At 42.1% G+C, this 12,374-nt stretch overlaps 1 protein-coding gene across 1 annotated transcript in view; it reads right to left on the bottom strand.

Annotated features, from left to right (window-relative positions):
* The window catches only part of CDC7 (cell division cycle 7), a 25,276-nt gene that overhangs the window by 12,548 nt on the left and 354 nt on the right, over positions 1-12,374 (bottom strand). Inside the window, exons 2-4 of the mRNA XM_006021811.3 lie at positions 10,167-10,271; positions 3,160-3,243; positions 1,315-1,450 (exon numbers count right to left, since the gene is read on the bottom strand). Of these exons, the coding sequence (XP_006021873.1) occupies positions 1,315-1,450; positions 3,160-3,243; positions 10,167-10,260 (314 nt within the window). The 5' untranslated portion in view covers positions 10,261-10,271. The remainder of the gene's footprint in view (positions 1-1,314; positions 1,451-3,159; positions 3,244-10,166; positions 10,272-12,374) is intronic.

The following is a 12,374-nucleotide window of genomic DNA, read 5'->3' as shown; positions in this document are numbered from 1 at the left end:
GAGCTCTATGATCAGAGTAGAGTGGGGAACAGGACCCCCAGCCCCTGCCAGCAGGGAGCTCTCAGCTCCAGCTCTGCAACTGCAGGGCCAGTTATCTCCCAGTGCCAGCTCTGTGACTATCCGTATCTCCCCAGCACTGACCCTAGGGTTGCAGAGCTAGCACTGGGAGATAAGGATCTCTCAGCCCAAGTCTTGAAGTTGCAGGGCTTGGAGATAAGAATCTCCCAGGCCCCAGTGGGGAGGGGCTTGGAGCTCACTGCTGTTGGGCAGGGGGTCATAGTCCTGGCCCAGGTTCTGGTGATTGAGCCTGCCCCCAGGAGCTATCTCCCGCTCCCTGGTGGCTGGCTGATTGGGAGCAGATTTGTTCCTGGTCAGGCATCTACATAAGTGCTACTGTGCAGTAGCAAATTGCAACTGAATTTGCTATTTGCATTTGCAGGTAGCAAATTTACTCGTGATTAGTGAGGTTTACTGCACAGTAAGCATGTGCAGATGTACGTGCTTACTTAACTATGCTACTGAGTCGTAAAGAATCTCATCTAGATGTACCCACTGTCACTTATTTTGAACAGCAGTTTCTTGACTGCTTTGCTCAGATTTTGGTCTTCATTTTGCAATGAAGGCTTCAGCAGACCACTTGGGGTTCACAGCCTACAGCTGAGCATGTCTTGGGTAGCACAGAACGGAGCCCATAGGAAGCAACTGGTTTAGAACAAGCTTAGGAAAAACTTGCAGCTATCAGATATCTGCGTTCCCAAACCAGTAAAGAGAACTCTGTGCCACATAAACGATGAGTAAGCGTTGAGAGTGGAGGGGGGGTACAACTGTACACCACTGCTGCCACCGCCCCCACTGCTTCTGGGCACTGGCTTCAGCCAGGCTGTAGCCCCATTCCTATGTCCTGCCATTGGTGCAGAAGTCTGGGGGGCACATGCCCCTCCTCCCCAGCGTGTTGCCAGTGTTGTGCCAGGTGCCTATAATTTTGCATTAGTAAACTTCTATCATTGCCATTCCCCGGCTAAAACACTTTTATGCGTGCACATATTTATTGTGCAAGTCTTTTCTAGCCAGTACAAAATAAGCTGCAAATTGATATAATCATAAAGCCACAAGGGCAATGTAACTAACATGTTTCATTTCTGGTTTGCCCTTAATAAAGTTGTTTTTCTTTTGTTGTGGTCAAATATCTCAGTGAAGTGGCAAAGCTAAAAACTAATTAGATACAAATTTAGAGCCTCCGACAATGTTCAGAAACTGCCATTACATTCCTAAATCCTTTGCTAACTCTTAGGTACTGTATTTTGGTTTACCTACCCGGCTATTGTAAGGCACTGAAGTTCAGCAGCAATTCGCAGAGGATGACTAGTTGGAATCAAATGTTTCAAAGCCATTTTTTCCTCATATCCTGCTTTCAGCTGTGCAGTGGCCAAGTAAACAGAACTAAAAGTACCTGTAAAAACGTTATTTTTCAACTTATAAAGTGTATAAATTAATACTTTCATCTTATGAAGTGTATACATTAAAACTTTTAGATTAGTTCTGTTTTCATTGTTCAACTGATAGTATTTTTCCAACTCACATTAGTATTCTGACTGCTATAGCTGCAGAGAAAGATGTCAAGTCACGTTAAAACTGTACTATAAAACTGGCATTAAAATCTATACCAATTCTTCACTATAAACTTGCCATATTGTGGGGGTAGGAGACAGATGAGAGCAAATAAGGTTACTTAAGTATGTGCTTACATTTTGAACGCAAAAAGTTTAAACATTCAGAGGCAGCCATTAAAACTGAAACAAATCTCAAAGAGACTAGACAGTTAGTATGTTATTTTGGCATGTAAACACAGAAGTAATCATCAAAAGGTGGTTTCTGCACTGATGATAGTTGCCCTCTTTTATTCTAGAAATCTGAAAGTACAAAATAAAGAGCTTTTCATATGAGTAAACCGTAAAATAAAATCTACAATAATTATGCAAGTCTTCAACTGTATACAAAGATCAGTTGTTAGCAGATTCAACCTAGTACCTTTTCCCACAAGAACACAGTCTTTATCACTTGAGTTAAAAAAGTATCTCTAATACCTGTTAATAACTAGCAAGCAGTTTATTGGGCAGGGAGTGCTGCTGAAAGGAAACATGATCTGCGGGCAAACTCAGCAAAAATAGAAACTTATCTTTACAGAAGATGCAGAGCTGCCAATGTCACTTTCTAGCAACTTATTCACTCCCAGTAATAGGGTCATAAATGAAACCAAAAACCTTATTTAAATATGGTGTATGGTTTATTCAGAAGACAAGATTCTGTATTCTTTTGAACATTATCAAGTTAAATATGGAATTTTCTTTTAATTAATTTTGCAGATTAAGAAGTTTAAACGTCGTCAGTTATCTCACGTAATACAATCTCAAAGACCTGTTACAACAAATTTCTAGTTAAATTCTTTAAAATTGAAAATAAAAGAATTTTTTATGTAAATTGTGAAGTGAGTGAAATTTTCTAAGCTGTCTATGGCTCTAATCTTGCAAACATTTATCTTACCATGTATTATTGACAGTCAAATATAGGTAGATAAAATGTTATATGGCTACACTGAGTCAATTACTCCAAAAGCCACAGTAACCTGTAGTAGATACTGAACAGGATTGTTACTGTGCATTAAGTTTAGTACCTCTAATGAGAGCTACTAACTAAATGCGCAGTAACTGGCCCTACTACGCATTAGCCCGGTGCATGGTCTTTGTGACAAAATGCACAGTAGACTAATTCTACTGCACATTAGCGCATTGTGGCAAAAGCCATGCTAATATACAGTAGAATTAGTCTACTGCACATTAAGTGTCTTGTGTATATACACCCACTGTGTTTTAAAGTATATGGCAGTCTGTATCAAGCAGGTTCTTTAAAAGTGTATTTATATCAGAGGTTTCAAGCATCTGGTAAGAAAATCTCTCTAAATGTTGTAATTAAAGATATTTCATACTTGCAGTTGAGTATTAGAATTCATCTACTTCTAGCAATACTAAAAAGCAAACCAAAGCCACCATATAAAAATCTGCAAATATTGGACTACACTGGATAGTTTTATAACTTGTCAAGTTAGATGCATGTAAGTTTAAGATATACAAATGTTAAGCCAAAACAAAAATACACATTTACCTTCTCCAATTTTCTCCTTAATTTTGAAAACATTTACAAGCTGTGGCACTACTTCATAAAGTTTTTCAATATCCTTTTTTACTCCTGTTGAGAAAATAAAGGAAGCAGTTGGAAAATGTTTGGCTTAACTCAGTTTGCTGTTTATATTTCAGACCACAAATTATTCTTTAACTAACATAAATAAGACTGAAGTTCACTTTACAAGTAGCACAACACAGACTATAGCCACATGCCAATAGCCCTGTTGATGCTAATAAGACTTGAGTTCATGAAGGTAAGCATGAGTTTTTGAGGTTCACAATTGCAGATGGAAGTGGTAAAACTGTTCCAATTAAACTCGTGCAAGACACCCGAGGCATTTCTGTAAATGTTTGTAGCACACATATTCAAAGACCATACAAAAGTTTAAAGGGTGAATGGAAAAGCAATTTAGTTAGGCTTCAATTAAATAAAATTAACGGTCCACAAATATTATTTTTGCTTTCTTTTGGTCTAAACCTTTATTTCATGGCTATGATACACTCTCAATATTAAATCTCATTTCAGATTACTTAAATTCTGCCTCTGTTGACATCACTGCTATTTGCATGGTTATTCATAGTATTGCTATCTCTTGTCTTTAAAAACTGTACTATGACAGCCACGTCACATAGAATGGGTAAGGGAAGAAAACCACAGATAATAATACCTCAGTAACAGCTTACTGACATGTTCATGGAGTTTGTGATTGTCACCATTTCACAGAGGCAATACCACAATAACTGCAGAGAGCAAAATATTATGTCCAAGAGGCAAACTTAGAGGAATTGAAGAAAGACACTGGAAGCCTTTAAAATTAAACTATTAGGAATGCTTAAATATATTTGCTAACATCCAAAGGATGTTAGATATAGCAAAGAATTATGTAAGTATTTTAAGTTGCTGCATTTTGTACTCCAAGCACTAGATGGCATGGCAAGGATGTTATACTGCCTTCTTTCTGATAAACTCTGAAATTTCACTCAGTTAATGAGTCCTTGTTATTTAAGGCCCATATCACACATTTATGTAAAGGTGCCATGGGATCCGATCCTAGATCCCAACAAGCACACCTTCTCCTGCCTTGTTCCATGTACATGGCAGGAGGCAGAATTGTCAGGGATCAGATCTCAGTTGCTCCCTTTTTACTTGCCAGTGCAGAGGGAGCTTGGGATCCAGACCCCAGACTCCTTGCACTGGCATGTTGAAAGCTGGGTGCCTGCAACCCAGCCTGACCAGGTGTGGTCCCAGGGCCTGGGCTGACAATCAGCCGATTGCTGGCCCTATCCCTGACCCAGGGGCAGCCCCAGACATGCCACACATTCAACTTAAGGTGCCATGCAAATCAGTCATAAAAATGTTCTACAGTCTATGCAGAACATTTTTGACTAGTCTGACATTTTAAAACACCTGAAATTGGGTGCATGTGTAGCAACTTTGCCATTTATGTCATGGTTAACACCTTACTTTGCCACATAAATATAATGTATACAGGGCCGTAAGTGTTCCTTATTAGAGCACATGTGGATGCCTTGTCCAGAGGCACACTTTTTGAGGTCTGCAGAATTATCCTCATGCATGACAGTACTTAAAACTTAGAATGCACCAAAGATTGCAAGACCAAACTCTTACACTGCTACTAAAATATTAATCTTTAAAACAAAAACTATAAAAATGCAGATGAAAATGTATATTCAAAACTGAAAAATCTCTATAAAATTTGGGCTCAAGTGGTGTCACTCTTCTTTTTACTGCTGTTGGCGTCTTAAGTCCATATTTAAGCAACAAGATTTAATAATAATATTTCAAAAGCAGAGAAAAACCAAAAAGCTCCTACTGGTCATTGTCTCTGAATTCTATGGAATTTATGCTAGTTTTCTGTAGAGTAAGAGGTTTTTATCATAGATCTTTTTTTCAAGAATGCTTTATTGCTTACATGTAATAAAAATAAACCATGTGAAATTATGTTGTGAAGCAAAAGAAAAAAACAAGCATGACTCTATTGTGCATAAAGGAAAAAGGAATACCCTTTTCTAAATTCAATTAATGGATATCATTCGAAAAAAAGCACTTAAATACGACTCAAGAATGCTCTTCTTCCCATCAAGAACCTGAGAGTTGAGCTGTTAGACCTCTCAATTTACATTTTCAAAATGTAGCTAAAGGCATTGGAGCTTTTAAAAATAACTGTATATAATAAAAAGCCTCACTGTTTTTAAAATGCTGCTTCCCACACTGGGCATGTCTGCACCACCTGAAGACCATGCATGGCGCTGCAGGAAAGCAATTACATTACATCTGTTTTGATGGCATGGCATGTTTTATTTCTGTGACCTCCTGAGACTGTATACTTTAACCAGTCATTCTCTCATGGTTTTCCTTAACAACCAAGATGTTTCCTTCCTTTCTTTTAAAAGGTCCTTGTTAACAGCTGTTACCTTAAGCTTTTGTCTGCATTACACAAGAAATCTATGTGAAACTGAGTTAATTTGTGTGGTGTTTGTTTGTTTGAACTAATGTTCATTGCCTGATCAACGATGAAAAGGCAAAGTGTTGATTCCATTTTGGAAAACATATTGTATCATTATTACTTTAATGAAACGTTTAAATAAATATGTTAAACATGACTGAACTGTTCATATAGTTTGTAGGATCTAAGCCTAGTAATAACCAACCTTCCTGGTTGCAGCAAGGGAGGTTTAAGTTGGGTATTAGGAAAAACTCTCACTAGGAGGGTGGTGAAGCACTAAAACAGGTTACTTAGAAGGTGGTGGAGTCTTGGAGTTGTTTAAGGAGGTTTTTAAAGCCTGGCTTGACAAAGCCCTGGCTAAAATGATCTAGTTGGGGATGGTCCTGTTTTGAGCAGGAGGTTTGACTAGATGACCTCTCCTGAAGTCCCTTCTAACCTTAATTTTCTATGGTTCCATTAATACGAGAGGCAAAGTTGTTAAGTAAAGCAGCTCAGCAATGCTGCCATTCTACAAAGTCACAGTAAACTAAGTACAATAGCCATTTTAGAATGGATAAAAGTTCTGTCAGTGTTGTTAGTCAAAACTAAAACTTTACACATTAAGACTGAACAATTGAGGACTTACTCCACTGATGCCCTACACAACTAACAATGAAGTGTTAACACCACAGATGTTAAACTCATGTTAGAAAATTTGAGTAAAACTTATTAAGCCGAGCAGAACACAAACAACGTCTTCCCTCTTCATTTACATTTTGTTTTTTATATTTGTACATAATCCAAGTTCTTTACAGCAAACAGATGCTTATCATTTTGTGACAAGAAATCTTAAAACATAAAGAGAGTTTTCTAAAGTCTTCAGAAGTTTGATTTTAAAAAATAAGTTAGGGCAATACATATCTTGGAAATGTCTGTCTAATGTAAGACAAATATAAGAGATATATTTTCACTCGTTGTGGCACTACTTATTTTTCAGTTAAAATGCACACTCAATCTCCTAGAGACTCGATTCTTTGGCTACAAGTGATAAAAAGATGTATTTCTCATCACAATCCTTTTCATCTACCACCTCCTTGCTTTAAAGCAAAGTAAATATTTAAACTTCCAGCTAGTTACATATCAGATTGCTTTGCCATCAGAGATAAATTAACAATTCAAAGACTAGAAGAGTAGATTATTCTTCAAAATAATATGGTTCAGGTTTAGAATTAAGTTGCTGTAAACCCTACTGCAGTTGAAACAAGTACCTAAAGTTTTGTTCTGCATGCTGAATCTTACTGTGCCTAGGAATTAGAATCTTTAAAGTTTTTACTAAAAAAAGATAAACTTCCTACAGGAAACCTCTTTTGTTAATGGAATCCCTTCAGAAAAGTCTGGAGCTTGGACAAATGAACTCCCCAACACTGGCACAATGTACAGGTTGTTTATTACCTGTGTTCCCACCCCAAATAACAGTTTAGCTTTAGCCTATGAACAGATGACAGAGCAACTTTAACATCTCTGAAAACAACAGCCTTCAACCTCTTCACAAGGTTTCAGATTCCTTTTATGACCAACCTAATAGTCTCAAGGTAACTTTTCAGGCTTTTTTAAAGAAATGGTAGATAAACAGTCCACTCAGTTCGACTTCACCAAATGTCTAAGCCAAAAGTCTGTCCAGACACAGCTTATGCTACTAGAGCATGCAGAGGCACTACACTGGCAGGCTCTAGCATAGGGATGGGCAAAATTCGGTCTGTATGCAGCCCACCAATTAATATGCAGCTCACCAATCACTGCCAGGATCCTGAGGAGGGAGGGCTTCACCCTGTGCCCTAACTGGGTCTGGAATGAGCCATGCAGAGCACAGACTCCTCCACCCCCTTTTCCCCCCGGCAGCTTCCTATTGGCACTGCGGCTGCTGGGGCTGCATGGAATGAGGTACAATGCAACATGCTGAGTAGTTGTCCTGCTTGCCCGCCCACTGTAATGAGCTGCTGCCACTGCCACAGCACTAGTAGGAAGGGAGTCTGTGCTGGCCTGGTGGGGGGTTCTCAGCTGAGGGTAGCCACCCCCAACTTTCCTAGTGCCGTGATGGCAGTGGCTCATCACAGTGGGCGGGTGGGATGGCTACTCAGCGCCCTGCATTGTGCCCTCTGCTGTGCGAGCCTGGCTGTCAGCAGCTGCAGTGCCAGGACTACACCAGTGTCAACAGGAACTGGAGCAGGGGCAATGAATGTGGGGAGCGAGAAGTCTGTGCTGCATGGCCTGGCCCAGCCCCAGATGCAGCAGGGTGGAGTGGCCCAGGGTGTAGCCCCCCCCTTCTCAGGCTCCCAGTGGGTTGGACAGGATCAACTGGCATCTCCCCCCATGCCTCCTGGCCCTCAGCAGCTCACCAGAACTTGTTAAGTGGCCTTCCAGTCCAAATAATTGCCCACCCTTGTTCTAGCCAGAGAAGAGGAAATAGATGGCAAGTACTTGTAAAATGTGCTGAATCAATATAGCCCTTGCTATCATGGATCCTTCAGGGTTGTGGCCACAAACTGAAATTCACGCTTTGTGACAGAGCAGTAGAGCAACCTCTACCTGTCTTCTTTTTGCATTCCATGCCCATTTAGCATGGAACTTGCTCCACTGTTACAAAGAGATGGAAATGACAACCACAGCATTAGCACCATATAATCTAAAGAGTCCTGGAAGAAGTTTCCTGAGGTTAGATTTTAAAGACATTTCCTTTTCTTACTAAAATGAACTATATATGCATTAATTTGTGAAACAGAATGGGGTTGGAGAATATTCTCCTTCAATTCTAGAAGCTGCTGGAAATGATTGAGCAGTGGACTGACAATGCCTCTGACTTTTAGTTATTGTTTTCAGTTTTTAAATCAAGCTCAAGCCAGTAGTAACCAGAAGTCATTGTTGTAATAGAGGCTAGCCAGTTTATAAGAAACAAGTGGGGGCTGAACCTAGTTTTAATAGTGTTCTTATTAAACAACAACAAAAACACCATTGACATTTTTACAGAAGCGGGAGACTGAGAACAGGAATGGGATTTCAGCCAGCCTGGCACTTCCATAGGTATATAAAGGACAAGGCTGAGAAGTGTTATGAGGAGGAATGGAGAAGTAGCTCTCTCAGTTTTTTTCACTAGGAGACTGAAGTAAAGAGCCACCAGTATTGAAGTCACCAAAGAAAATGGTTATTTGAAAAATCCTCTTATAATGATCTATTATGAAATAAATATTTAAAAAGGATGAGGGCATTGATTCTGCAAGGCACTTTATAGTCTGCATGTTGTGCAGAATCAGACCTGGAAATAAGAGTGAAAAGTTTCATTCGAAAACTGTTACATGAAGAATTCATATAAACTAGAGGTGCACTGATACATCGGTTCGATATCGGATTGGTACCAATATAAACAAAAAAAATTGTCTACATCGGATACAGGCTTGATGGGGCCGATAATTTGGCCAATAAATGCCCCAGCACAGAGCAGAGCTGGCAGCATGGAGAGCTGCCTCCAGCTGGTAAGTCAGAAGGTGAGGGGTGTAGTGGGGGCAGATCAAGGCCCCCCGCAGTGAGGGAAGGGACAAGGGCAGGTGTTGCCCAGCCAGGGTTGTGAGGGGGTGCAGGATGGAGGCGTGGCTCATGGGGTGGGGGCAGCTCTTCCCATTGCTTGCACCCAGGTAGGGCTGGGTGGGGCGTGTACTTCCGGATCTGTGCAGTGCAGGGCGGGCAGCAGCTGCAGGGTGGAGCTGAAGCCGGCACTGCATGGGGCTCTTCTTGGTGAGGGCTGGGCTTGGAGCGGGCTCCAGCAGCGCCGCGAGGAGGCTGCAGCCACCCCAAATTTTGCTGCAGCTCCACTCTCAACCCCAAGCCACCACCCAGCACAGTCCGCCTGAACGCCCCACCTCCACCCTCCACCTCCACCTAAATGCCGGGAAAACCAGGGCTGCGCTGGGTGGCAGTGCAGGGTGGGGAGCAGAGCTGTGGTGAAATTAGGGGTGGCTGTAGCCTCCTCCCAGCGCTGACAGAGCCTGCTTCCAGACCAGCCCCTGCCAAGAAGAGCCCCGCGCAGCACCAGGTCCATCCCACAGCTGCAGCATGCGCTGAGCTATGCAGATCCAGGGGCACTCCCCTAGGGGTGCAAGCAGTGGAGGGAGCTGCCCCCACCCCATGAGCTGCACCTCTGTCCCACGCCGCACCCCCCCCGGCACCCCCACGCCTGCCCCTGCCTCCTCTCTCACTGTAGCGGGCATTGATCTGCCCCCACCACGCCCCTTCTACTACACAGGACTTACCATTTGATGGCAGCTGTATCAGATATTAGATCGGTATCGGCTGATATAGCTCTTTAAATATCGGCTATCAGTATCAGCCCCCCAAATCTCTATCAGTGCACCCCTAATATAAGTCCTACAGGACTGTATCTAACAACAACATACCTATACATTACTGTTGATCTTGAGAGTTACCAAAAGGAAAGGAAGAAGGAGAGATTAAAATAGTCTAATCGATTGCCTATTGTTCAAATATATACCTGATAGTTTACTATTCTGTTCATGTTTCTTTTGGAAGTCTTCAGCATGCTGAGGGTGCTGCTCATTCTGATGAGCCTTCAGTGCTGTTTCCATCACAAACGTATCTGAAAGTAAAATGTCAGGGGCTGAGGGCAGTGCTAAAGACTCCAGAAAAAATGGGAACAAACAGATATGAGGGATAGTACTCTCCAGTGAGATTTGGGGAAGGTGACCTGGGTAAGTCCTTCACTGCTCACTGACATCATAATCGCCTCTGATGTGGCCAGAAAGGGGAACACTAACACATGCGGCCAAATCCACCTCTTCTACAGCAAAAGGGAGGATGAACAGCCAAATTATGCCTTTATATTTTCCTAAGAGCATTTAACAGGCATCAGTATCCTTCCATAGAAAGGATACTTACACTTCAGGTACTTCAGGATGGATAAAAATCAACAATTTCTAAGAAACAAAACAAAACAAACAAACAAACAAACAACAAAACAACCAGCCAACCAAAAAAAACCTGGATTTTTAAAAATGTGAATAAGATTTTTTATTTAATTGTATTTTTGGTTAAGATGCTTTTTAAAAAAAAACAACGTATTTAAAATTAAAACTATCTTTATATATGTTAAAGCTCAAAGATATAATCATGGAATAGGGATTATAATTTATATACTATTTGAGACAATATATTCATGTAACCTTTTAAAAAGTTTTATAAATAGGTAACAACAGGCCATGGACTACAATAGGGGCCCAATCTTTTGGGGCTCCCAGAGGCTCCTCTATAGATTAGTAAAGATTAAAGAAAATCACTCTACCCAGTGGGACTCAGTGCTCAGTCTAAAACAGTGATCCATTGGTTGGTGACCTTGATCTACCAGTAGATCTCGGAGCCTCCTGGAGTCCATACAAGGCGCGAAGAGGAGGGGGGGGAAGAAGGGGGGGGCTGAGTGCCCGTGTGCGTGCATGTGCACATCCCACCCCAGCAAGTCAGTCTGTGGGGGAGGGAAGGGGCGAGGGCTAGATCAAGGCCCCCTGCAGTGAGGGACAGTGCCACAGAGGCAGGAGCAGGGGTAAGTTGAGTGGGCCCCAGGTAGGTGGGACTTAGCTGCTGGGGAGGCATACTCCCAAATAATTTTTTCCTCCCTCTGCCTCAGTCTGCCCCCCCTTCCCTCCCCACAGACTTAGCTGCTGGGCAGGGGGGAGGGGGCAGTACACAGATCTTGTATTGCTTTTAAATGCCAAAAGTGATCTACTTAAAAAGGTTGGAGACCAATGGTCTAAAAGATCCCATTAGCTATCTCTGTGATGCTTAGTTTCAGTTCTCAAGCTGTGGATTTGTCTCTCCAGAGATCATAAGTAAACAAGGTTTTTTGGGTAGATGTGGTATCTTTTATTAGACCAACTAAATAGTTGTAAAAAGTGTTCTTTGCAAGGTTTCGGGCACAAACTCACTTCTTCAGGCATAGGGAGAGTTTGTTGACCCCAGAAATAACATCCTTGTTAACAGCAGTATATAGAGATGATAGACAACAAACCTGATTGCCCACTCATCAGCCTGTCTCTGTGCAAGTTTGTGTACATACAGTCAAGCCCTTACCTTTCTCTAAAAGTGCAAAGTTTCAAGAAATTAAATGAATAAAGGATATCAAACAACCAGAATGCACTTTTTTGTAGAAAACAACGATTAAATCTAAGCTTCCTGACCAGTGATTTAAATCAAATTCACCCTAGTAGATAGCCCTGCACCTTCTGCCAGCAATGAGGGCCCCTTTAGTGGCTGTGCCTATCCAGGGCAGCCCTTTGCACTCTGCCAGCACAGATGAGTCGATGGAACCGCCTGGACTTGGGAGGTGCCGCACAGCTTAGCACCGGCCCTGCAGCAGCTGCTGTCGGGTGCTGGACGGTCCAGGGGCTGAGCAGCCTGGTGTAGAAATGTCCTGACACTGGATGAGGAGCTTGGAAAAGAAGATGCGAGCCAGGAGAGACAGCAAACAGGCAGGGAACAGATATGACTTGGAGTAGACCAGACACCCTGCTCGAACACAACCTCCCATGGCCGGATAAGGAGACAGGGAGCCTGACAAAGAAGAGCTGGGAGTTGCTGGGCAGAGACTGAGCACCCAAAGGGCTGGAGACAAGGAGGAGATGGGAGAAGAAGCACAATTTGAAGAGGAAACCAGGGAGTGTTCCACGGGAGGGGAGCACACCAGCTGCAC

This window comes from Alligator sinensis, unplaced genomic scaffold (assembly GCF_000455745.1).
Source record: "Alligator sinensis unplaced genomic scaffold, ASM45574v1 scaffold199_1, whole genome shotgun sequence".
Taxonomy (NCBI): domain Eukaryota; kingdom Metazoa; phylum Chordata; order Crocodylia; family Alligatoridae; genus Alligator; species Alligator sinensis.
This window is presented reverse-complemented; position numbering and strand designations above follow the sequence as displayed.